The 27431-nt window shown below is 41.7% G+C and overlaps 1 protein-coding gene across 3 annotated transcripts in view; it reads left to right on the top strand.

Annotated features, from left to right (window-relative positions):
* IQUB (IQ motif and ubiquitin domain containing) overlaps positions 1 to 27431 on the top strand; it is a 200775-nt gene that overhangs the window by 81442 nt on the left and 91902 nt on the right. For 2 of the 3 annotated variants that reach the window (XM_029616656.1, XM_029616655.1), the window contains exons 5-7: positions 4142 to 4309; positions 4409 to 4584; positions 10758 to 10913. In XM_029616656.1, the coding sequence (XP_029472516.1) occupies positions 4142 to 4309; positions 4409 to 4584; positions 10758 to 10913 (500 nt within the window). The remainder of the gene's footprint in view (positions 1 to 4141; positions 4310 to 4408; positions 4585 to 10757; positions 10914 to 27431) is intronic. The other variant, XM_029616657.1, reaches the window with a different exon arrangement.

Here is a 27431-nt window from a genome sequence, read left to right on the forward strand (position 1 = left end):
ATTTAAATAAACTGTTCAATGAGACCAAACATTGTAGAAATCACACTTCCAGAAGAAATCAGCAGTTTCCCTCTTAATCCTTTTCAGAGAGTTCAGAACAAAGTCAAATCACAATTCTTTCTACAAATCTTTCTTCAGCCTTAGACTAGGCCTGGCTTCTATAACTTCCACAACAGTTTAAATATAATTGGTTACTCACAACTTTTAGGATGGCTGCAAGGCTACTCACTCCCTTTTCTGTAGAAGGAATGCAGCTCCCCAACCATGCTCAGAGGCTCCAATCAAGCACAGACTTCCTTCTAGTCCTGAAGGCCCTCCTCCTTTATTCACTCTGTAATTCCAGTATTAAATTCTTCAGTTGCCTTTTCTCTTTCCTCAGGCTTTCTAAGACACCTGTGGGATATCTCTTTTCCCTTGAAACCTCAGGAGAGGGTCGCAGCTGCCTCCTTCTCTTGGCTTGGTGACTGATAAAATCCCCGCCCCCTGCTCTAAACTCAGCCCTTAAGGGCTAAACCAGTCTGTCAGTCAAAGTATCACCATACACTCCCTTTGATCATTAGATGAACCCACACTTTCTGGAACTTCCCCTTTCATTATCCCTTTAGCAATTTCCCTTAAGGAGGAAATAACAAACTCTCAACATTATACACTCTGCAGTCTTCTCTGTGGCACCCAGGGGCCACAATGTTTTAGAATGATACTTGTAGCACAGTGGTTAGAGCAGGAGGCTGAGAATCAAGAAAACCAGGGTTTAGATCCTTCTGACACTCCTTGTGACCTTTGAAAAGTCATTTCACCTTCCATTGCCTCAATTGCAAAATTAGGAGGATATTTACCAAGCTGCACTAGGCATTTACCACATGGTAAATACCTTAATTCAGAGATATCACACTGTATTTTAAATACCATGCGATAACACAGGGTAATGCATGCAAAGCAGCTCATTACTAGGTAATTTCATGTAAATAAAATAACATGGCTTGCTTGAAAAATGACAAGGTGCATTATTTTCAGGAAAGTTAGCTACAGCTCTCAGTTTGTGGCTAACTTTCCCAGGGAGCATCAGGGCACTAATGAGCATCCTGATACTCTTAGGGTTTTCAGTTAAAGGGCCCAAGTGGCCTAAGGTATCCCCTCTCCAACAGGCTGATTCACTACAGTGCGCTCAGTTAACCCATGGTTGGACGTGCGTTTTGGATGCGTGTTCATAACCCCTTATATTATAAGGGGATTAGTGTGCCCAAAACGCACATCCAATCCCCCATGAAGCTAATAGCGCTCATCACATGTAAATTCATGCTGATGAGGCTATTAGCTATTCTCCCCTGATGAAAAAAAAAAAAATGTGCGCCCGATATGCACATTTTTACTCTCCAAAATTAATGCCTGACCCGGAGCAGGCGTTAATTTTCGAGCAGCCTAAAAAGTGTACAGAAAAGCAAAAAATACTACTTTTCTGTACTTCCTCTGACTTAATATCGTGGTGATATTAAGTCGGAGGAACAAAAAGGAGAACATTAAAAAAACAAAATTGTGCTGGCAGTCAGGTCAGGAAAAGGGACGCTCGATTAATGAGCGTCCCTTTTCCTAATTTGTGACGGTGCACAGGTTAGGAAAACGGGCACTTGTAAAATTGAGCATCCATTTTCCTAACCCACTGACAGCCACCTCTCCTGGGTGCCCGCTGCCACGAAGGCCCTAGGAGCACACATTTTCCCCTAGGGCCTCCTTTTTACCACAGCAGCCAATTTAAATATTATATCGGGCACCCTGGAGAGGTTGATTGGTGCGTGCTAGAAGAGTGGGTGCTGAATCATGCGTGCCCATTTTCTGCACACCGATACTGCATCGGCCTGCCTGTGTGCCAAGATCCCGGGGTGTCTCTCAAGACCCCTATCCCACTCTCCCCTACACTGCCATCCCTTGAAATGTCCTCATTAACAATATCAGGCCAATATGCAGTGGTTTTCAGACATATGCAGGTCAAGGGTATCCATATTAATCATAATATTTTCATATATATGTGAACTCTTGGAATAGTGAAATAATAATTGGTCATAAATACCCTATGGAAATGAGCAAGCACACAATAATAGGTTCAGTTACTGGCAACATGGATGCCAAGAAGAAATTATTAAGACCACTCACAGTCGGGGCTTGTAAATATTGCTGGTGTGATCTGTTTTCCAGGAGGCGCTTAGGTTATTTGTAATGAGCATGTCTGAAAAATTCATACTGACTAATTAGCAGACTGTCTTAAGAACATAAGAAATTGCCATACTAGGTCAGACCAAGGGTCCATCAAGCCCAGCATCCTGTTTCCAACAGTGGCCAATCCAGGCTACAAGCACCTGGCAAGTACCCAAAAACTAAATATATCCCACGCTGCTGCTGCTAGTAATAGCAGTGGCTATTTTCTAAGTCAAGTTGATTAGTAGCAAGTAATGGACTTCTCCAAGAACTTATCCAAACCCTTTTTGAACACAGCTACACTAACTGCACTAACCACATCCCCTGGCATCAAATTCCAGAGCTTAATTGTGCATTGAGTGAAAAAGAATTTTCTCCAATTAGTTTTAACTGTGCTGCATGCTAACTTCATGGAGTGCCCCCTAGTCCTTCTATTATCCGAAAGAGTAAATAACCGATTCACATTTACCCATTCTAGACCTCTCATGATTTTAAAGACCTCTTTCATATCCCCCTCAGCCATCTCTTCGCCTTTTTTTGCCTTTATTCTGTACATTTGTGGAGTTTTTCAGGAGCCAAGCCTGGTGCAGTGAAGCTGGTCCCTTACATATAGATGTTCTAAACCTTGAGAGAGACAGCAGAATTTACTGTTGCAGAATCAGCAGCAGTACTGATAAAACTGATGAAGATCATTAGCAGGTCATTTGGAGATATTTAAATGACTACAAATCTTTGCATAGGATTTTTAAGCAGTAATAATTTGAACATTTCTCTCCATTATTGACTGCCTTGGCTTTGGAACATCATTCTAGCTGCTCTAAATTCATCTTAAAAGACTTGATGTCAGGATGACTGCTGTATGTGCACTGTACTAGCCTAAGGGTTAGATTTTAAACGGAGCGCGTGCGGCCTATATGTGCATGCGCACACATGTACACCCGATTTTATAACTTGCGCGCGCAGGTGCACGCAAGTTATAAAATCAGGGGTCAGCACGCGCAAGGGGGTGCCCAATTGTGCACCTTGTGCGTGCCGAGCCACACAGCCTGGAAGGGAACTTCCCTTCCCCCTAACCTGACCTTTCCCACCCCTTCTCCTAACCTTTCCCCCCCCAGCCCTACTCCACCGCCCCCAAATGTTTATTTTACCTTTTGTGCCTGTCTCTAGGCAGGTGTAAGTTGTGCGCAGGACGCGATCCTCCAACAGAGCGGCAATCTCCGCTCTGTCAGAGGCCTCTGGCCCCTCCCCGCCCCTTTTTAAAATAGGCCTGGCGCGCGTAACCCTTTTAAAATCTGGCCCTAAGAGTAATACTGCCACTGATCAGGAACAAAGATGCAGAAACATTTATTTATATTTCTGTTTTTGCTTGCCCATTGTGTTCCTTATCTGCTGCTGAAATCACTTCCTTAAACTCTGTTTACCTGGAAATTGTCTTCACCTACATTGAGTAAAGTGCATTTACATGAGTAAAATCCAGTCTTACTGATGTAAATGCTTTTTAAAATCAGACCCTTAATGAGGGTAATTTTTAAAGGCATTTCGGTTGGTAAAGCCACGCCTTACCAACAGAAACAGCTTGTTATAAAATTGCCTGCCCAATATGTGGGTAAACTGACACATGTACATCCTGGACTAAAAAGGGATGGTCCCAGGGATGGAGATTGTGAGGGATTTGGATTTTCCCCAAAATTTTCTGCACTCAAATTAGCAGGTGTAATTCTGTGCAGGTGGATTTCGTGGGATGTGTTTTTCAAAGTTTCTTTGAAAATTGGTGTAACTTATATGCTTATTTGCCAACTTTCTTAAGCAAGCTGTTACAAAAGTATCTCCAATATAATCATTTTTATGACAGGTTTCAAGGCAGGTAGTTCACCCTAAGGAAGATCAAATAATTCATAGAAATCACTTTGTTTTAGATAAAAGACATTGACTTATTTAACTTTCTGTTTAGGCAGGGAAGTTAATAATATGGAGACCCTAATGGACCTTGGGGTTAGGCCTCAAGGAACTATCCAAATTGAGATGTTATCTTTAGATCCAGAACAATATCCACTTAAAGCAATTAAGCCACAGCAAGATTACAACATGCCTGATGTCATAATGGTCAAAGTTCAAACAGGTAGATGATTTTTCTTGAAAATCTTCTAATTTATAAGACATGCTGTACCTTGTAAATATTCCTATTAATTTATTGGGTTTTTCTGTTCTGTTTATATAGGTGCTGGCAAATATCAAGATGTGGTAGTTGAGATTGAAAGACTGACCTATTCTAAACCGTATCTGGGTGGATATAGGCATAAAGTAACAGGTGTAGAATTCCATAATGCAGGGACACAAACCAAGCCAAAAAGACGTCCAGATAAAGGAATTGAAGTGTTTTCTAGGGATGCACAGGTACTCAAATGGAATGTTTATTTGGCCAATTTAAGTGTGTATGCATTAAGAAGGAAGTCAAAATTATGCATCTGCATGGATTTTGTAGTGTTTTCCAACTTCTCACTTTTGTTTTTAACACCAGACAGGGAATGAAAGGAGTCAATGTGCTTTTGATTAAGCTTTGCGTATTTTGCAATAGTCACAGATCAGGTTCTGGTGAATTTTGATAGGGTCAATTCCAGGACCATGGTCGACCTTCATTTAAAGTTTGAACCTGATTGGTTCAATTTAATGAAAGTTATCCTACTTCCAGATGAACTGAACCAGCACATAAGTGTTGAAAAGCTCTAATAAAAAGGAGCAAATTACCAGATTAAGATAGAATTTTATATTCAGAGGGTTTGTCCATATAACTTTCTGAGTTACCCAGACAAAACTCGAGGTTTGAATATTTCCCCCCACCATCTGGCTAAATTTTTCCTAGGTAACTGATTACCTGCACAAAGTTTAGCTGGATAAAAGAGATGGTGCAGGGGGTGTTCCAGGGGTGTGGTTAAGTTTTAGCTGGTGAATCCTGATATTCGCAGCTACCCGGCTGAAGTTATCTGGTAAGTCTGGTTGGAAAATTGCCTGACTTAAAGTTAGTCAGATGTATGAATTGAACACTTATTCAGATTTATTACACTGAATACTCAGGTAGCTTTCCAGCTCACTGGCCTACTGAATATCAACCTCTCAGTCTTTAGAAGGAAGATTGACTATGGAAATTAATCACTAAAGATCATTACCAGGAACTGAAACACATTTTATTAGCTAGTTATAGAATGCAATGACATTGCATGGAAAAGTCAGATTATTTATCTTTACATAGGGGCGGATTTTCAGAGCCCTGCTCGCGTAAATCCGCCCAAAACCGGGCGGATTTACGCGAGCAGGGCCCTGCGCGCCGGGAAGCCTATTTTACATAGGCCTCCCGGCGCGCGCAGAGCCCCGGGACTCGCGTAAGTCCCGGGGTTCTCCGAGGGGGGCGTGTCGGGGGCGTGTCGGGGGCGGGCCCGGTCATCGCGGCTTTTCGGGGGCGTGTCGGCAGCGTTTTGGGGGCGGGTACGGGGCGTGGCCGCGCCCTCCGTACCCGCCCCCAGGTCGCGGCCCGGCGCGCAGGAGGCCCGGTGGCGCGCGGGGATTTACGCCTCCCTCTGGGAGGCGTAAATCCCGACAAAGGTAAGGGGGGGGTTTAGACAGGGCCGGGCGGGTGGGTTAGGTAGGGGAAGGGAGGGGAAGGTGAGGGGAGGGCAAAGGAAAGTTCCCTCCGAGGCCGCTCCGATTTCGGAGCGGCCTTGGAGGGAACGGGGGTAGGCAGCGCAGCTCGGCGCGCGCCGGCTATACAAAATCAATAGCCTTGCGCGCGCCGATCCAGGATTTTAGTGGATACGCGCGACTCCGCGCGTATCTACTAAAATCAGGCGTACTTTTGCTTGAGTCTGATGCGCAAGCAAAAGTAGGCCTATTCGCGCTTTTTGAAAATCTACCCCATAATGTAATCCAGAAAACTTGATCCCATTGAAATAACAGTAGCAGTATTAGGTTTTTATTAATCACGTAAGATCATGAAAGCAAAAGCGTTTTTGGCATAGCCTCAGATAGTCTTCCACCTTCCAGGTCCTTTTCTGACTAAGAGTCTACTGGCATTCCGCCCTGTTGATTAATTACATTATAGCTTTGAATACACATAAATAAAGCTGTAAAACTGCTAATGATAGTAATTTGTATTTAGTTAGTGCTTTTTATCCCAGCTATTTCCAGCATGTTTCAAGAAACTACACATAGCCACTGCTGAATTGGAAAGTCTGGTGACCAGATTTGGTGTTTGATCTATGTGACATTTTCCAAAAAGGACAGAGATCATGTTGAGGTTTTTATAGCCCAAGGAAATAGAGAGGTCCATTTTCAGTGATAGATTACAATCTGAAATCACAAGTTGGAACTCCCTCAGCAGCTTCTTGGCTTCTGGTTCATTATATTGATCTCAAGACCATACTTTTTCTCAGCTGGTGAGTGAGGCTTTTTTGTGTTTTCAGACCCATGTTATTGTAACTAATTATGAGTAACATGAAAACAGAAATCTTAAGAATAAAGTAAAATTGAATAAAGAATGGGACCTGGCAGTTTCATCCAGCTCCTTTGGGCTTCCATGAGCTTTTATTTGCAGCTATCCAGGGATTTCCCCCCTATTTTATAGCCCTTTCCATCTCATTTAGTCCAGTCATTGCAATAACTATTCTTGGCCAGGAGCTCTTTCGGGAACCCTGCAATCATGGTCTCAAAATCCATAGTTGTCATGATGACTATGACTACCCCCTGATCCAAACAGGGGCTGTGAGAGCTGCCTCCGTGGCATCCTAAGTACCAGAAGGCCCAAGAAGTAGAAGACCTGAGTCGGGAATTGAATGTAAGTCCTTGGTATGGCAGAGTGTAGCTATATCACTGATCACTGGCTGGCCCAAGGCATTGATTTTTGAATCAATGATTTTATTGGGGAAAACATTCAGGTATTCACGGCAATGCTTTTCCTATCCTTTTATTTTTTTTACAATATACCAAAAGTGCAGTGTAATGGCCAGGAAAAGTATGCCCTGTCCTCTGACATTTAAATGCTATTCTAAACAAATACTGAATTTAAGATTTCTTCATATGAAATGTAATTTCAAATGTGGTGAAGCTGAGTTTAAAACTCCCCACAAACAAAAATAAATCTTAATGATCTCTGAAAGAAAATTTGATATATTTTTACTCAGTAGCATAGAATATGAAATATTTACCATAGAATAGTAAGTTGTAGCCCATATTGCACTACCTAATAGCACTTAAGATCATAAGAAATGCCATGCTGAGTAAGACCAAAGCTCATCAAGCCCAGAATTTTGACTTCAACAGTGGCCAGTCTGGGTCGCAAGAACCTGGTAGACACTAGTTACCTCCCCCCCCCCCCCCCCCCAAAATAGATCTGTTTCTTGTTACTCATACCTAAGGAAAGCAATAATTTTCTTTAGTTTACCTAGCTAATAATGTTTCCTCAAGGAATTTGTCCAAACCTCTTTTAAACCCTGCTTTTCCAGTCATCTTGATCATAACCTCTGGCAACAAATTCCACAGCTTGTTTTGTCAAGCAGAGGAGTAACCTAGTGGTTAGAGCAGCAGGCTGCAAACCAGGGAAGCCAGGGTTCAAATCACACTGACATTCCTTGTGACTTTGGGCAAGTCATTCCACCCTCCATTGCCTCAGGTATAAACAGAAAGGATAACTTTGAAACAAATGTGTGCAGCAGCATATATGCACATATATGGCCGTGAGCAGATGTACACAAGTATTTTATAACTCACATGCATCATATATGAAAGTTTTATAATATTTGTGTATCTCTATCCCACTGCATATGCATATATGTGGTCACGGGCAGATTTACACAAGTATTTTACAACTCATGAGTTTGATATATGTGCATTTTCTGAAATATGTGTAGCTCTACCCTACAACATATGCGCGTTATGTAGATTTATGCTCGAATACATGCAATACTTTGAAACTACGTATATTAATACATTGAATGCTTGTACTTCTACTCATTTTAAAATATATGCTCATATATTTTACATGAGTAAGTAAAGTAGGACTTGTGTAAGTCCCGATTTATGCACATAAGTCAAGCGCTGAAAAAAGTGTGAAAAGCAGAATATAAATCAAAACAAACAAATAAATAAATAAATAATGTTCAAACATTTACACGTAAATGAAATTAACTAGTCCTTCTCCAGGTTGATCAAAATCTTTCTAGTTCTTTAGCCTGAACTCCTCCCAGACCTCCCACCCAATTAGTACTACACAGTAAACACGTATAAGATCATTTACACCAGATAATTAGCAAGTGTAAAAATGCACGCGTAGGTTGGCAAATATACACGCATAAATGTTAAAATAGCAAATTATGCGCGTAAGTGTTGGCCCCGTCCAGGAATGCCCCAAGACCCTCTTTGAAAGTTCACCTGATAATGTTTTTAAAATTCACCCCTCAGAGTGTAAGCCTTCTTAGGATAGGGAATTACCTACATACCTGAACGAATCCACTTTGAAGTATCATGAAAGGTGGAATATAAATTTAAAAAATTATTCAAATATTATTCATTTTACATTGAACGAAAAAGTACTTTCTATGATTTGTTTTAATCTGCTGATTGTCAATTTTGTGCTGTTTCACCTTGTTTTACTATTATTTGAAAGGGTAAATAATGTTAATGTTATATTGTTATCCGCTTAGCACTACTGACATGTTATAAGTAGGCTATAAGTATTTTAAATAAATAAAATAAATAACTGTCCTTTATTTACCCATTCCACCCCATTCATGATTTTATAAACTTCTATCAAGTTCCTTCTTAGCCATCTCTTCTCCAAGCTGAAGAGCTCTAACCTGTACAGCTTCTTATCATAGGAAAACTGTTCCATCCTCTGTATCATTTTTGTCACCCTCCTTTGCACCTTCTCATTCCACCATGTCTTTTTTGAGATGGGGTAATCAGAACACACAACACTCAAAGTGCAGTTACACCATGGATTGATACAGAATATAATAGAATATATAATAGAATCAAATATTAGTAAAACTCTAAAATAAAGAAAAACATATCCAGATAATAGAGCAAAAATATTGTTAAAGCAAATATTAGCTGTTCAATAGCATTTAATCATCTGGCTACAAGCTCTAGGTGCTTTTTACAATAAGAGAAGTGTGTTGGCCATTTTGAATTTAAATAGCATAAGGTTCATGACATCACTGTTGCGCTGGAGGTGGACCCTTGGCCTGGTGCAGGATTGGTACGGCCCTCTGGTCAGACCCAGAGAGCGCCTGCCACCAGGAGGCGGAGACAGAGGCTAGCTGGAACTTCACCAATAGCAACCCGGGGTTCCCTCAGGTTGAGCCCTTGGTTACCCGGGCCGCCTGGTCTTAGGTGGGTCTCGCAGGGTCTCCTAGAGAGGAAGCACAGGGGAGTGCCCACCATGAACAAGGGTGCACGGTCGATGCCCAAGCAAGAATGTCCAGAGGTCACAGGAGGCCAGAAGAGAGTGTCCGAGTGGATAGCGAGGATCAAGGCCAGAGTTGCAGTCTAGAATGGTCAGCCAAAGCAGGGGTCAGTACCTGTAGTCAGTCCGGGAGTAGTCAGGTCAGGCAGAGGTCAAGTTCCAGGCAGCGGTCAGATGTGGTCAGAAGACAGGCAGTGGTTGGTTCCAGGCAGCGGTCAGGGGTGGTCAGTGGACAGGCAGAGGTCAATTCCAGGCGGTGATCAGACGAGGTCAAGAGCAAGCAAAGGTCAGTACTGTGAGAACAGTCCGATGGGTACTACCAGGAATGGAGAGACGAAGGAACAGGAGACACAGGAGATGCTGGAACAGGAGACACTGGAACAGGCAAACTAGAGACACTGGAGTGTATGACCCGGTTGCCAAGGCATTTAGCTAGTGACTGAGCCCTGCTATTTATTGAGGGCTCAGGTGATGTCAGAATCGGGCGCCACTCGTGAGTTTCCTGCGCTTGGACCTTTAAAGTCAAAACTCCGAGCGCGCTAGGGGGCAGGGAGGATGCCGAGCCCCGGCGCGAGGAGCGCTGCGAGGTTGAAGGCCCCAGTGGGCCTGGGGATGCTCATGGACGCTGCGGGTGAGCAGCGCTGGGATTGAGAGAGGAGCTTGTCGATGGGTGCGCCAGGTGAGCAAGGCCTGGTTGCGGCACCAGCTCGGTCGGGAAGCGCAGCAATCACAAGCTCCAAGACTCAATGAAGCTAATGTTGATTTCCCAGAATCCAATGAAAAAGCATTGATTTTGTATATTCTTTTCAAAACTAATGATTTTCAGGTGACTGTTTCTCTTCCCCCATCATCCCTTTCATGTGCTTCTCTATTAACTGCCACATTTCCTAAGCAAGGTCAGTGACTGAATATTTTGAAATATTTGGCCTGCTGCATTTTATCTCATACTGCAAAAAGCTCTTCTAGGTGACTTGTGGGGAGATGGGGGTGAGAGGGCGGTTGATGGGGGTGATAGAGATGATTCCTGTGCATGAGTTTTTCTCATTTCTTTGAATGTCTCAAAAATTTGGTGTAATTGATAAGTAATCATTATTTAATCTACTGTTTCAAACAGACTGTTATAGAAAAAAACAGAAAGCAACAATGTGCAAATACAACATCTACACAGATGACTAAGATTGGGTGCTATGTGTCAAATCTTACTGACAAATTAATAGAACCAGGAAAGTACGTGACAGCAGATGAATACCATGCACGAAGACTTAAAGCAGTAAGTGGATGATTTTTTAAACTCCTGTTGAGAAGTGGGCATTAGTGCTACTTACAAATAGCTTACATATTGTTGGGTGGGCACAGGGTTCAAAAGAGAGGAAATTATCAGTTTATTAAATTAGTGTATTGTTTTCTTCGTTTCTTTTGCTAAATGTAATTTTGAAAACCATTCTCTTTTTAGGACTAGAGCCAGTATAAAATCCAGTCCATTTACACTTAGCACCTTGCTGTGACAGTTTGAAGTCCATATTCAAAAGCATTTAACCAGATAACTCAGAAGTTATCCAGCTTAATGAAGATTTGGGCACTAATCAGCTAAATCAGCCAACTAGAATTTATAAGTTAGGGGCATTCCAGGTGTGTAACTGGAAGGAGTTGAGTTAGCTGGATAAATTATCTGGCCAAGTCTGGTTGGGCCAAAGACCTGTACTAAAGTTAGTTGGATGAAGTTAGCCAGCTAACATTAAGATAGCTAGCTATATCCAATAGTACAGCTGCACTATTGAGTATGCCTCCAAAGTTAGCCGGCTAACATTAAGATAGCCCGCTATATCCAATAGTACAGCTGCACTATTGAGTATGCCTCCAAAGTTAGCCGGCTAACATTAAGATAGCCCGCTATATCCAATAGTACAGCTGCACTATTGAGTATGCCTCCAAAGTTAGCCGGCTAACATTAAGATAGCCAGCTATATCCAATAGTACAGCTGCACTACTGAGTGTGCCTCCAAAGTTAGCCGGCTAACATTAAGATAGCCCGCTATATCCAATAGTACAGCTGCACTATTGAGTGTGCCTCCAAAGTTAGCCGGCTAACATTAAGATAGCCCGCTATATCCAATAGTACAGCTGCACTATTGAGTATGCCTCCAAAGTTAGCCGGCTAACATTAAGATAGCCCGCTATATCCAATAGTACAGCTGCACTATTGAGTATGCCTCCAAAGTTAGCCGGCTAACATTAAGATAGCCCGCTATATCCAATAGTACAGCTGCACTATTGAGTGTGCCTCCAAAGTTAGCCGGCTAACATTAAGATAGCTAGCTATATCCAATAGTACAGCTGCACTATTGAGTGTGCCTCCAAAGTTAGCCGGCTAACATTAAGATAGCCCGCTATATCCAATAGTACAGCTGCACTATTGAGTATGCCTCCAAAGTTAGCCGGCTAACATTAAGATAGCTGGCTATATCCAATAGTACAGCTGCACTATTGAGTATGCCTCCAAAGTTAGCCGGCTAACATTAAGATAGCTGGCTATATCCAATAGTACAGCTGCACTATTGAGTGTGCCTCCAAAGTTAGCCGGATACATTTCTCTGGCTAACTTTGCTAGCCGGACAGTGACTGAATATGGACGTCACTGTAAGTGGGGAGCTCTTAGTTTATTTTGTTGTAATTTTTGGAAACTTGGCTAGCTGACTAGCTGCTTATGCCATATATTATGGGGGAAGTTTTCAAAGGGGTTTGCCTCTCTGCCCGAAAAAGAAGCACGCATAACCCAGGGGTGAGGGTAAGGTGGGACCACGAGGGGATTACATTTTGAAACTGCTTGGGGTGGGGGTGTAAAAAAAAAACAAACCCCATGCCAATGGCTGGTGACAGCTTTTTAAAGAGAAACTCCATAGGGGGTTTGCCTTTGAAAATTGGCTTGCACCACTTGAGGCTGAAATTTGACCTTTGAGCATCTCTTCTGTTTAAATGTGTGGTTGAATGGCATTTTCAGATTCAGAAAGAAATGAATGCACATTAGTTATACTGGTGGTATTGTGTTTTAGATAGTGCTGTTGTTGTATAAGGTACATGTAAATAAGATGATACAAGAATATTATTTTGGTATTAAATAGGTAATGCAATATACTAAGGTTTTGTGTTATAATTGTGATATGATAGGCATTAAACTATGGAGACAATTTAAGTTCTTTTATGCACCTGTTTATAATGTTAGCTTAAATGTGATTGATAAAGTATTTGTCTGGGTCTTGGCTGCTACATATTTCTTCTTTCTTTTTTTTTTTTTGTTATGGACTCCATTGGTAAGTCAGCATCTCTTCACAAAATAAAAACAGGAATTAATGGATTAAGAGTTTTGTTATCAGTAGAGTTAACTAACCAAAAATAGGGCAAAACAAGAACATCTAATAATATACATCCAAAAAAGATGTAAAATAATACTAAAGAAACTTTTAATAAAAGTCATACACATTTCTAAATTTAATACATATCAACAAACCATCACCACTATCCAAAATCAAAAAACTTATCAAAATATATCAGAACATACTATATTAATACAAGCAAAAGACAATACAAAAAGGGCCCACAAAAAACACAACTAGAAAACATAGATACACAAAACATAAAACATACATTTTAAAAGTCCCATGAAGTTGCTTATATATCACCAATCATAAAAATAAGAAGGTGAAGGCCCTAATTATTCATCATAAGAAAAGTAATGACCAGTGTAGTCCTATATGTTTCGCTATCAGCTACTTCAGGGAGTTCACTGCTACTATTATCAGTAAAGAAGATTTTACACATTTATTCATTGATGAGAGCCCACCAGATTCTTCATGGACTTCAAAATTAAAACCCCAACCAAAGGGCAAAGTGTTTCTTCAAAACCATTGTACTTCTTCCCCACTTTAACAAATCCCTCCTGTATCATCTCTAAAAAAAAAAAAAAAACAAAACATACCAAAACACTCAAATAATAAAATATACAAAATATAATTTGTAAAACTTGAAAAAACTTACGGGTAGATTTTAAATTGGCTGCGCGCGTAAAATCTGGCCTTTACACGCGTGGCCGGGCCTTGCGTGCGCCGAGCCAATTTTCCACAAGGCCCGGCCATGTGTGTAAAGGCCAGTACGCGCACAAGTGCCAGCCTTCCTGCAAGGGGCAGGCGGGGAGAGGCGGGGCAGGCCGGGACACCACCATTGTTCGCTGTCCCAGAGCCTTGCGCAGAACAAGAAGAAAAAAGAAAAAAGGTAGGATTTAGGGGGTGAGGAGGAGAGGGGAAGGAGAAGGGAGGTTAGGTAGGGAGGTAGGGAACTGGGGAAGGGCGGGATACGTCGCCGTGCAAAAATTGCAGAGGTCTCCCCCCCTTGCTTGCACCACCCGCACATGCGTGTGTGGATATTGGCACGTCCATGTGTGCATGCCGGGAAGCGTGCACACATGGTCGCACACATGCATCTTTTTTTTTTTTTTGTTCAATCTTTTTTATTCACTTTGCAAGTAAATGTAACAAGATAGTAGCACAGTAAGCAGTCGTACATACAAATCATTAAGAGGTATCAGTAAGTAATGGCAATGCAGTCCTCTTACATTTTACCTAATCAAAGCATTTTACCTAATCAAAGATATCAATAACATGATACAGCGGTACAACATTACTGCGCCACAAGTAAGCTGTTTTTGCTTTGTTTTTTGTTTAATAGGTAACTAGGCCCCCCCCCCCCCCCACACACACACGTGCATCTTTAAAAATCTACCCCATAGCTTACCAAATATACAGTAAAAGATTTTATTGAAAATGCCAACACTTCACCATTTTTCAGGAAGAGCAAGCCTAACTAACAAGGCCAATCCTGTTAAAAATCATTGACTTATGGAGAATACAAAAAATATCATCTATGAATCTCAGCCAAAATGGAATCATAGCCAAAACCTCGAAGAATAAACATAGCACTATTCGAACTGAGACACATATAAAACGTGATGTCAGGGGCCACAGTGGCCCCTATTGCCATGCCTTGTACCTGTTTATAAAATTGTCCATTCAACCCAAAGTAGTTCTCTTTGAGTGCCAGCCCTGCTATTTGAACCAAAAAAACTCATAGGAGCTTGCATCAGTTGTGTACGCTGATCCAGAACTGCTCAATAACTACTGTTTCATGTTGTGGTATATTGAGATACAACGACACAATATCTATCATAACAAGCTAAACATCCGGTCTTAATATTTTAACATCCTGTAACAATTAGATGAAGTGAGAGGGATCCTGAACATATGACTGAATCTGTAGAGCAAATGGTTGAAGGAATTTGTCTATAAATTTCAATAAAGGCTCAAGAACTGAGCCTATTCCGGAGACAATAGGCAGGTGTGCGATATAGCGATGGGGGCCAGAATGGCCTCTGACATTGGGCCTCATTTTCCAAGCAGTTTACCGCGTGCGATAAATTCGCAAATCGCGTTAACAGCCGTTAACGCGATTTGCGAATGCAAATTAGTAATTTGGTATTCAGGGGGCGGAGTATATGTAAAGCGGGAACCAGTTTATCATGTGTGGCGAAACAGCCGCAGTGTTAGTGCGGCTGCTATCGGGGGAGAGAGAGAGAGAGAGAGAGAGAGAGAGAGAGAGAGAGAGAGAGAGAGAGAGAGAGAGAGAGAGAGAGAGAGAGAGAGAGAGAGAGCGCGAGCACCTTACTATAGTGCCTATGCCCTAGACAGGTATTTTAATCCCTATGGGAGGGCCACCTACTAACTCGGGGTGGGGATTAGGTATGAGCGTCGGGGGTTGGGGGCCACTTTCGCATTCCACATGAGACCTACGGAAAGAACAGTGGTCTCTAGTGAAGATTTGCTGGCCGGAGTGAGGAAACTCACTCCAAGAGGAGATTTGGGCAACGTTCTCTCCACCTAGCTTGCTGGACACTCTACCTCCACACTAAATAATATACCCCAATAGTTTTACTTCTTCCCAATACTTTTAAGTTTAAAAAATTTCCCCAAGCAGTACTTACTGATTCTTTTCAGCACCAGCAAGGTTATCCTCTCCTCGCAGTTCGTTTTTTTGTATATCTTAAGTCTTGTGATTCATGTCTGTAGTTTTCTTATACAAAGAGTCTGTTTAATACAGGGGCGGATTCCGGGTAAAGATTGGCCTAGGGATTTTCCGCCCAGGCCAGCCCAGGAGATAATACCCCGTGGTCTGCCAAGTGCGGCTCTGTTGTGGCCACGCTCGGCAGACCAGGTGACCAGAGCGACCGGCCCACCGGGGGATGCCCGATCACCCGATAGGCCAATTTGCCCCTGATTTAAAGTCTCTTTTTTATATATATGGGCAAAACTGTCCACTGGGTATGTTTGAGACCTCATTAGTCCAAAAACCAACGGATCGCAATAGTTTACTTAATTATGGAATCTTTCACCCACAGAGATTAAAAGAAAATATTCCTGTGGGACAATTTTTTAGGATCTGTGAAGTTTGTTCATCTATGACTGGTTCCAAATTGCAGGCCAAAGTGATACAGAATTGGATTCTTGAGCGGAGATATTCAGTGAAAACAGTAAATCATATCTATAAACGGGCAAGATATGTAAATCAAGAATTATTGTTTCAACAATCTCGAGACATGAATCGGGATTGGGTAGTTTGTGTTTTAACCTATACTATTTTAACATTGAAAGTTGATGGTATCATCAAGAGATTTTGCCCATTATTACAATTGCATGAGGCCTTCAAGGACCTTCTGCTTTTTGCTTTTAAAAATGAGAGGAAGCCAATTACAAGGTAATTTGGCTTCCTCTCATTTGACTATCCCTGTCTTTAACTCTGTGGCCATTTTAAAGTCTGATCTGTGGCCATGACTGTGGATGTTTTTGTACATCCCACATCCAGGAAGACTTGTTTTTTATATTCATCTACAGACTGTGAAAGTCGACAAGAGATTTACTTGATAACATGTCCATGTGACTTAATGTATGTGGGAAGATCATTCATACAGATAAAACTTGAATAATTGAACATTGTAGTGTGATCAGTAATAAGCGTATGGAGGCGCCATTGACACAGTATTGGCTAGACCATAATCATGTGATTTCTGATTTATGGTTTTTAGTATTACAGCAGATTACTGACTCAAGAGGTGGTAATATTAATCGTATACTGCTACAGAAGGAACAACAGTGGATTTATAAATTAGGTAGCTTGGGTCCTCATGGTCTAAACGATAAGAATGATTGACATGCATTTTTGTAATTGATTTGGGGGAGTGAAATTTTGATTTCTTTTATCTTTAGGTAATTTTATTACCCCTGAAAATCAATATGGACACTTTATTACCCCTGAGTATGTATGAGATATACTCTTTTGGCTTTGATTTTTTGGAAAGCCAATGAGATGTCACTGTTTATTTTAGAGCGTCAATGAGATGTGTGATTTTGTATACCCATGAGTCATTACTTTTGAAAGCAAATGAGATTCTTCTTTGACTTTAAATTTTGTGTAGAGAGCCAATGAGCTTTAATCTTTGGTGTTTGTGTGAGCCAATGAGATATGAATATTTTGTATTCCCCATAAGACAATGATATTTAAGGGTTTTGGCCCTGTTAGGTGGGCTTACTCTTCCTGTGTAAATAGGTAGCTGAATTAAACTATGGAAATTAGTGAAGCCACTTTTTTGGCATTTTCAATGAAGTCTTTCATTGTATAACTTTGGTAAGCTATGTTTTTTCAAGGTTTACAAATTTTTTTGTATGTTTTATTGTTTGTTTTATATTATGGTTTTTTTAGAGACAATCCAGGAGGAATTCGTTTAAAGTGGGGAAGGAGTACAAGATGTTCCTGTTTGGAATACGATAATGTTGTAGAAACACATTATTCTTTAGGTGGGGTTTTCGTTTTAGAGTCCACAAAGAATCTAGTGGCCTCTCATCAGTGAATGAATGTGTAAAATTGTCTTTGCTGATAACAATAGCAGTGAACTTCCTGAAGCAGCTGATAGTGAAACTTGTTGGACTACACTGGTCATTGCTTTCCTTATGATGAATAATTAGTGCCTTCTTGCTCCTATTTTTATCGTTGGTGATATACAAGGAACTTCCTGCAAGTGAGGGGAAGTTCATGAGACTTTTAAAATGTATCGGATTTTAAAAGCCCTACGTGCGCTGGGCCTATTTTAAAAGGCCCAGCCATGTGTATAAGTCCGCGGGGGGGGGGGGGGGGGGGGGGGGGGCAGACTGGGGCGGGGTCAAATGCTCCCAGCACAGCAGCCATTTGCCACTGTGCCGGGGGATTGCGTGCTGGCAGGCTGCTGGTGCGTGCAACCTGCACCTGCCCCGAGGCAGGCGCAGAAGGTAAGATGTGGGGGGGGGGTCTAGATTAGGGCTAGGGGGGTAGGTTAGGGGAAGCTTAGTTTAGGGGGTTGGGAAGTACTCTCCCAAGCTGTTCCGAAATTGGAGCGGCCTGGGCGGAGAACGGGGGAAGGCCACGGGAGTCGGCGCGTGCAAGTTGCACTAATGTGCACCCCCTTGCGCGTGCTGATCCATGATTTTATAACATGCGCATGTCCATGAGTGCGCGTCTGGTAGCACTCGCACATGGACATGCGCACGTAGGTCTAAAAATCTACCCCTTTATGTTTTGCGTGTCTATGTTTTGTAGTTGTCTTTTTTGTGGGCACGTTTGTATTGTCTTTTGTTGGTTAATATAGTATGTTCTGATATATTTTGATAAGTTTTTTTATTTTGGATAGTGGTGGTGGTTTGTTGATATGTATTAAATTTAGAAATTTGTATGAATTGTACTAAAAGTTTATTTTTTTAAAAATATTATTTATTAGGGGTACTGTAATTCAAACAGTTATCAACAATTAAACAGATAAACACATTGCAACACAGTACTCCTTCTAAAAGTTTCTTTAGTATTATTTGACATCTTTTTATGTGTTATCAGTAGGGTTGACAGCTGGCTCCAGATTTTCCTGACAGGGATAGATCCAGTCCTGGGTTTACCCTATTGCATGCAGGGATTTGTAGTCTGATTTTTTTTTTAGGGAATGCAATAGGGAAATCAGAACTACAAGTTCTTGCATGCAATGGAATGTTTCCAGGACTGCATCAACCCTGTCAAATGAATCTGAATCCATTTGGCAATCTTAGTTATCAGTGATAAGAGGAAAAAAAACAGTTTGAATTGTTTGTTTTCAATTAAGTTTTGTAAGATTTTGCACTATTAAGTTTGTGGAAATAAATAATAAATTGAAAGCTAATTTAAAAAAAAAGAAAAAAAAAGAAGAAAACATTTATTAGCTTTACAAAAGTATCATATCTACCAAATAATTTAGCTGATTATTTTTTAATAACTCTTAAATATTGTATGGATACTGTTTGCTTAAATTTTAATATCTTTATACTACCAGTGTTTCATATTTGTACTAGAACCATTTTGAGGGTCATTACTGTTATTGGAACTGAAATATTATCAATAGAAGGCCATGTAAGGATTAACATAAAAAACATATAGGGAACATAACGATATATAAAGTGGTTGCATAGCAATTTGTGGTTGTTGTATTGAGTTTGGTGGAATTTTGACTATCTGCCTATCAGATAAGGAACCAGTTGATTGAACTGAACATTGTGGAACTGCTACTTTCTTCATCTTTTCTTCATTTCTGTAGATGAAATACCAACACTTTTCATTCTTACTCATGTTCCTTTCTTTGAACTATAAGTATGTCACAGACATACACAGTGTAAAATAAAAAGGAAATAGAAAACTGTAAAGCTGTTTGAGGCTGAGAAGCCCTCTCATCCATCTAATCACTGGGAGGGTACCATATTTTTCGGACTATAAGGCACACCGGATTATAAGGCGCATTATCAATGAGCGCCTGCTAAGGCGTCCAGGTTCATATATAAGGCGCACTGGATTATAAGGCACACCGGATTATAAGGCACAGCGCATTAAATGAAACAAAGCTCAGACCATAGGGCAGACTTTATTCAACTTTATTCAACTCTTTCACAATAACTCTCAACTTGTTCAGTTGTAACGAGTCGGTCTTAGCTCTTCAGTGATGATTCCAGCCTTCATGAAAGCTCGGATGACACTGGAGACTGATACCTTCTTCCAGGCATCCACGATCCACTGGCACATAGTGGCATAACTCGCCCGGCGTTGCCTCCCTTTCACAATAACTCTCAACTTGTTCAGTTGTAACTGCAAATCAATACACCTTAGCACAGAGGGTACCAGAGATAGACGTGTCCCTCAGGCATTACACCACATCTTGCTTCATAAACTAGCATAAAGAGATGGAAATTCCGGGGCACTTAAAAATTAGCACCTGTTTCTTTCAGTTAAAAAAAACAAAACAAAAAACACAACTGTTAGTGAGCAAAAAAAGGACACTTACATTTTCAGTTCATTCCTCCACCACAAATCCATCAAATCCTTCATCTTCAGTGTCTGAGTTAAACAGTTGGGCGATTTCTATACCAAGCATGCTCGGGTCCCCCTCATCATTATCCGAGTCGGTCTCGTTGCTGCTGCTTAGCTCTTCAGTGATGATTCCAGCCTTCATGAAAGCTCGGATGACACTGGAGACTGATACCTTCTTCCAGGCATCCACGATCCACTGGCACATAGTGGCATAACTCGCCCGGCGTTGCCTCCTTGTGTTGGTGAATGTGTGGTCACCTTCTGTCATCCAACGCTCCCACGCTGCTCTCAATTTAACTTTAAATGACCTGTTGACGCCGATATCTAGCGGCTGGAGCTCTTTGGCTAATCCACCCGGAATTACGGCAAGCTCTGAATTAGTTTTCTTCACTTGGGCTTTGACAGTATCGGTCACATGGACGTGCATGGAGTCACAGACCAATAGGGATGGGGATTTGTGAAAAAAGCCGTCCGGTCTCTTGACGTAGACCTCCCTCAGCCACTCAATCATCTTCTCCTCGTCCATCCAGCCCTTTGGGTTAGCCTTGATGATGACACCAGCAAGAAACTTTTCCTTTGGCAAAGTCTTCCTCTTGAAAATGACCATGGGTGGTAGTTTCTGGCCATTAGCCTGACAGGCGAGAACTACAGTGAAAGATGACTTCTCGTTTCCTGTGGTACGTATAGATACCGTACTGGTCCCTGTTTTCTCAACAGTACGTTGTACGGGGATATCGAAAGTGAGGGGGACCTCATCCATGTTAGTGATGTGTTCTGGCTGGATATTCTTTTCTTTTATCTTGGTTATGCAGTAGGTGCGGAAAATGGCCAGCTTCTCTTCATAATCCTTTGGCAGTTGCTGGCAGACAGTAGTTCTGGTGCGGATGGAGAGATTACACCTTTGCATAAAACGAAAGCACCATGAAGGACCTCCTCGAAAGTCCTTGATCTCCATGTCGCGTGCTAACGCTGTGGCTTTGAGTCGAATAGAGACAGTGGAGACGCTTCTACCTGCGGTTCTCTGTTCGATAACCCACTGATCTATTTTGTCCTCCAACTGTGGCCATCTTACATAGAAACATAGAAACATAGAAATGACGGCAGAAGAAGACCAAACGGCCCATCCAGTCTGCCCAGCAAGCTTCACACATTTTTTTCTCTCATACTTATCATTTTCTCTTAACTCTTGGTTCTATTTCCCTTCCACCCCCACAATTAATGTAGAGAGCAGTGATGGAGCTGCATCCAAGTGAAATACCTAGCTTGATTAGTTAGGGGTAGTAGGGGTAGTAACTGCTGCAATAAGCAAGCTACACCCATGTTTATTCCCTTTACCCAGACTATGTCATACAGCCCCTATTGGTTGTTTTTCTTCTCTCCTGCCGTTGAAGCGGAGAGCCATGCGGGTTATGCATTGAAAGTGAAGTATCAGGCCCTTTTGGTTTAGGGTAGTAACCGCCGTAACAAGCCAGCTACTCCCTGCTTTGTGAGTGCGAATCCTTTTTTTTTTTTTTTTTCTTCTCCCCTGCAGTTGAAGCTATTCTGGATATGCGTGAAGCCTCAGCTTTTCTTATTCCCCTGCTGTTGAAGCAGAGAGCTATGCTGGAAATGCTTGATGTATCAGCCTCTCCCATGCCATGAAGCAGAGAGCCATGCTGGATATGCATCAAAAGCGAAGTATCAGGCACATTTGGTTTGGGGTAGTAACCGCCGTAATAAGCCAGCTACTCCCCGCTTTGTGAGTGCAAACCCTCTTTTCTTCTCCCCTGCCGTTGAAGCAGAGAACTATGCTGTATATGCTTGGAAGTGAAGTATTAGGCTTATTTGGTTTGGGGTAGTAACCGCCGTAACAAGCCAGCTACTCCCCTCTTTGTGATAGCAAATCCTTTTTTCCACATTTCCTCTTGCCGTTGAAGCTTAGAGCGATGTTGGAGTCACAGTAAGCATCTGTATGTTTATTTAATAAGGGTATTGTCTCCGGGCAGTAGCCATCTTTCTGGTGAGCCACCCACTCTACATTGGCGGTCTCTTGACTTTATGGATCCACAGTGTTTATCCCACGCCCCTTTGAAGTCCCTCACAGTTCTGGTCTTCACCACTTCCTCCGGAAGGGCATTCCAGGCATCCACCACCCTCTCCGTGAAGAAATACTTCCTGACATTGGTTCTGAATCTTCCTCCCTGGAGCTTCAAATCGTGACCCCTGTTTCTGCTGATTTTCTTCCTACGGAAAAGGTTTGTCGTTGTCTTTGGATCATTAAAACCTTTCAAGTATCTGAAAGTCTGTATCATATCACCTCTGCTCCTCCTCTCCTCCAGGGTGTACATATTTAGATTCTTCAATCTCTCCTCGTACGTCATCCGATGAAGATCCTCCACCTTCCTGGTCGCCCTTCTCTGTACCGCTTCCATCTTGTTTTTGTCTTTTTGAAGATACGGTCTCCAGAACTGAACACAGTACTCCAGGTGAGGCCTCACCAAGGACCTGTACAGGGGAATAATCACTTCCCTTTTCTTACTCGATATTCCTCTCTCTATGCAGCCCAGCATTCTTCTGGCTTTTGCTATCGCCTTGTCGCATTGTTTCGCAGACTTCATATCATTAGATACTATCACCCCAAGGTCCCTCTCCTGCTCCGTGCACATCAGCCTTCCCCCCCCCATCGAATACATTTCATTCGGATTTCCACTCCCCATATGCATGACTTTGCATTTCTTTGCATTGAATCTCAGCTGCCATGTCTTCGACCACTCTTCCAGTTTCCTTAGATCCCGTCTCATTCTCTCCACTCCTTCCGGCGTGTCCACTCTGTTGCAGATCTTAGTGTCATCCGCAAAAAGACAAACCTTACCTTCAATCCCGTCCGCAATGTCGCTCACAAAGATATTGAACAGGACCGGTCCCAACACCGATCCTTGCGGTACACCACTTATAACCGCTCTCTCCTCAGAGAAGGTTCCATTTACCATCACACATTGTCTTCTGTCCGTCAACCAATTTGCAATCCAGGTCACCACATCGGCACTCACTCCCAAGCTTCTCGTTTTATTCACCAGTCTCCTGTGCGGAACTGTATCAAAAGCTTTGCTGAAATCCAAGTATATGATATCGAGTGCTCTTCCTTGATCCAATTCCTTGGTTACCCAGTCAAAAAAAGTCAATCAGATTTGTCTGACAGGATCTTCCCCTGGTGAATCCATGTTGCCTCTGGTCCATCGATTCTCCGGACTGTAGATTGTTCACTATTCTCTCTTTCAGCAGTGACTCCATTACTTTTCCCACCACCGAAGTGAGGCTAACTGGTCTGTAGTTTCCAGCCTCCTCCCTGTTGCCACTCTTGTGAAGCGGGACCACCACCGCTCTTCTCCAATCACTCGGCACCACTCCCGTTTCTAGGGATCTATTGAACAGGTCACACAGTGGAGCCGCCAGAACATCTCTGAGCTCCCTCAATATCCTTGGATGAATACCATCAGGCCCCATGGCTTTGTCCACTTTCAGGTTCTTTAGCTCTTCCCACACATTTTCTACTGTGAAAGGATTTTCATCTATTCCACTTCCCTCCAGTTTCTTGTTGTGTAGAGATGGTTCTTCTCCAGGGTCTTCTTTAGTGAACACAGAGCTGAAGTATTCGTTTAATATTTCTGCCATTTCTTCGTCACTCTCCACACATTGATCATTACCACCTTTCAATTTTGCTATACCACTTTGGACCTTCTCTTTTCGCTGATGTATCTGAAAAATGTTTTGTCACCATTTTTTATCTCCTTGGCAATCCTCTCTTCCGCTTGACTTTTTGCCAACTTGATTAATTTCTTTGTCTCCCTCAGTTGATTCAAATATGCTTCTTTGTGCTCCTCCCTTTGGGATCTTTTATATATCTTGAATGCTGTTCTTTTAGCTTTAATTTTGTCAGCCACCTCCTTTGAGAACCAGATAGGTTTCAGTTTCCTTTTGCTTTTCTTTACATTTCTAACATATAGAGCAGTTGCCTTGGTGATTGCTCCTTTTAGATTGGTCCACTGCTGATCCACATCTCTCTCGTTCTCCCATCCTTTTAGTTCTTCCTCCAGGTACTTACCCATTTCCTCAAAGTCTGTGTTTTTGAACTGTAAAACTCGGGTCTTTGTGGTTCTTTTCCCTATTCTTTTATTGATATTAAACCATACCGTTTGATGGTCACTGCTGCTGAGGTGGGCTCCCACCTGGACATCTGAGACATTATCTGTATTAGTGAGCACTAAGTCGAGTATAGCTCCTTCTCTCGTGGGTTCCAACACCATTTGTTTGAACAAAGATACTTGCATGGCATCCACTATCGCTCTACTATTTTTAGTTTCTGCAGATGGGATTTTCCTGTCTACATCTGGCATATTAAAGTCACCTACGATCACCACTTCTCCCTTCTTACCTATCTTATGGATGTCTTCAACCAGCTCTCTGTCCAGCTCTTCCTTTTGGTTTGGAGGCCTGTAAACCACTCCAATATAAATGGATACTCCGTCATCTTTTTTTAGGTCGAGCCATAGAGCTTCTTCCTTACCCCAACTTCCTTGTAGCTCAGTTGCTTGGATGTTTTGTCTGACATAAAGAGCCACACCTCCCCCTTTTCTATCCTTTCTGTCCTTCCTTAACAAGTTGTAGCCTGGTATTGTTGTATCCCATTCATGAGATTCTGTGAACCATGTTTCTGTTATAGCAACAATGTCTAATTCTGCCTCAGCCATTAGGGCCTGCAGATCTGGGATTTTATTTCCCAAACTATGAGCATTTGTGGTCATTACCTTCCAGGTACTCTCTTTAAGGTTATTGCATTTCCTGGACTCCTTATAAGATATTAGTTGAGATTTGTTATTCACTTCACTCTTTCTTTTTGTAGTTGTGCCACTGTTGACAGAGTTATTCCTCTCAATTAGATTTTTCTTTTGGTTATGGATCCTGAGATACTGCATGCATTGTGTTTTTTCCCTCTTTTCTGGTAACACTTCAATGTTTTTCTCATGAACTTCTTCAGTTTTTAATATAGAGAAGGCTTGTTCTTTTTGCATTTGGTACATGGTGTGTCTCCTCATCACAGGTCTAATTCTACCAGAGCCCACTGTATTCCTGGATTTTAAAGAGTTTTTTAATGACCTGTTTGAGTGGGGGGGTATACCTGTTGACTGCTCTTCTGTCAAGAATGGGTGACTGTGGGTCCTTCCTGAGCCTAATGAATTTCCTTTTCTTGACTCCTGGTTTTTCTGTGATATTGGGGAATTATATTCTGAGTAATGCAATGTGGGTGTATTATTTTTAATTGAAGCTAATTGATTTTTAATGTCAGTCAACTCCTTTTTCAGGGAAGAGAGTTGTGCACAAATTGGGCAAGCTCTAAGTTTCCAGATGCTTTCCCTCAAAATAAAGGCTCCACAGCAGTTACATTGGATAGTCCTCATCCTGGTAATTTATGATTTGTATGTCCTTGACTGTTACCAATGTACTAATTTATGTCGCTGCCAATGGCAAGTTAGGCAGTCTTTATTAGAAAACAAGCCCCAGGGGTGGGTAGAGGGGTAGGGTGGGTGGGAGTTAAACAGTTAAGCCTGGGACAAGCTGGGTAAAGCAGGGCACTTCTGGACGGTTATCTTTGCTTTTTGGTCAATTGTTTTAAAAAACAGTCTTTATGCCCCAATATTTTAGTTTGAATAGATTATTTCTGCCAGCTAACCCCAAAACAGAGAGAATTATAACAGTTTACAAGCTGGAGAGAGTTTTTGTTGGGGGGGGGGGGGGGGGGGGGGTTCTAACTTTGTGCAACAAACAGCAATTTAACTTACTAGAAAATTATTATCTTACTATAAAGAAAATTAAAACAGGCAGGAATTAGGCACAGAGGCTTTCTGCACAAATACAAAGCAGTAAGCCCTGTGCAAGCAAACAGCAAATGAACTTACTGGAATAATTTCTTACTATAAAGAAATGAAACACACTATAAATAGGCACAGAAGCTTTCTACACAACTTCAAGAATAATCAGAATACTTAGCCACGATGCAGGTTCAAAGCAATAAGCAGAATTACTTAAGCCACAATGCAGGTTGCACAATGAATATACACGTCCTCCAAGGGAAATCACTCCAGCGTGTGCACAGGACAATGGCTTCTCCTACTCTGATTACCTTCCTCAAGGCCTGAGACACACCCAATTCACTTAGATTATGTCACTTCTGGACGGTTATCTTTGCTTTTTGGTCAATTGTTTTAAAAAACAGTCTTTATGCCCCAATATTTTAGTTTGAATAGATTATTTCTGCCAGCTAACCCCAAAACAGAGAGAATTATAACAGTTTACAAGCTGGAGAGAGTTTTTGTTGGGGGGGGGGGTTCTAACTTTGTGCAACAAACAGCAATTTAACTTACTAGAAAATTATTATCTTACTATAAAGAAAATTAAAACAGGCAGGAATTAGGCACAGAGGCTTTCTGCACAAATACAAAGCAGTAAGCCCTGTGCAAGCAAACAGCAAATGAACTTACTGGAATAATTTCTTACTATAAAGAAATGAAACACACTATAAATAGGCACAGAAGCTTTCTACACAACTTCAAGAATAATCAGAATACTTAGCCACGATGCAGGTTCAAAGCAATAAGCAGAATTACTTAAGCCACAATGCAGGTTGCACAATGAATATACACGTCCTCCAAGGGAAATCACTCCAGCGTGTGCACAGGACAATGGCTTCTCCTACTCTGATTACCTTCCTCAAGGCCTGAGACACACCCAATTCACTTAGATTACGTCACTTCTGGACGGTTATCTTTGCTTTTTGGTCAATTGTTTTAAAAAACAGTCTTTATGCCCCAATATTTTAGTTTGAATAGATTATTTCTGCCAGCTAACCCCAAAACAGAGAGAATTATAACAGTTTACAAGCTGGAGAGAGTTTTTGTTGGGGGGGGGGGGGGTTCTAACTTTGTGCAACAAACAGCAATTTAACTTACTAGAAAATTATTATCTTACTATAAAGAAAATTAAAACAGGCAGGAATTAGGCACAGAGGCTTTCTGCACAAATACAAAGCAGTAAGCCCTGTGCAAGCAAACAGCAAATGAACTTACTGGAATAATTTCTTACTATAAGTTTGGTCTTCTTTACTTGGCATAGGGCATCTTCTTGTTTCCTCCACTTACGCACCATAGATTCATTAATGTTGAATTCTCTCGCAGCTGCTCTATTTCCATGCTCTACTGCATGACTTATAGCTTTAAGCTTAAAATCTGCATCATAAGCATGTCTCTTAACAGGAGGCATTTTGGAGTAGTGGGTATAAACATTTATTGAATGCACGCACATT

Source organism: Rhinatrema bivittatum, chromosome 9, assembly GCF_901001135.1.
Source record: "Rhinatrema bivittatum chromosome 9, aRhiBiv1.1, whole genome shotgun sequence".
In the NCBI taxonomy this organism is placed as follows: Eukaryota; Metazoa; Chordata; class Amphibia; order Gymnophiona; family Rhinatrematidae; genus Rhinatrema; species Rhinatrema bivittatum.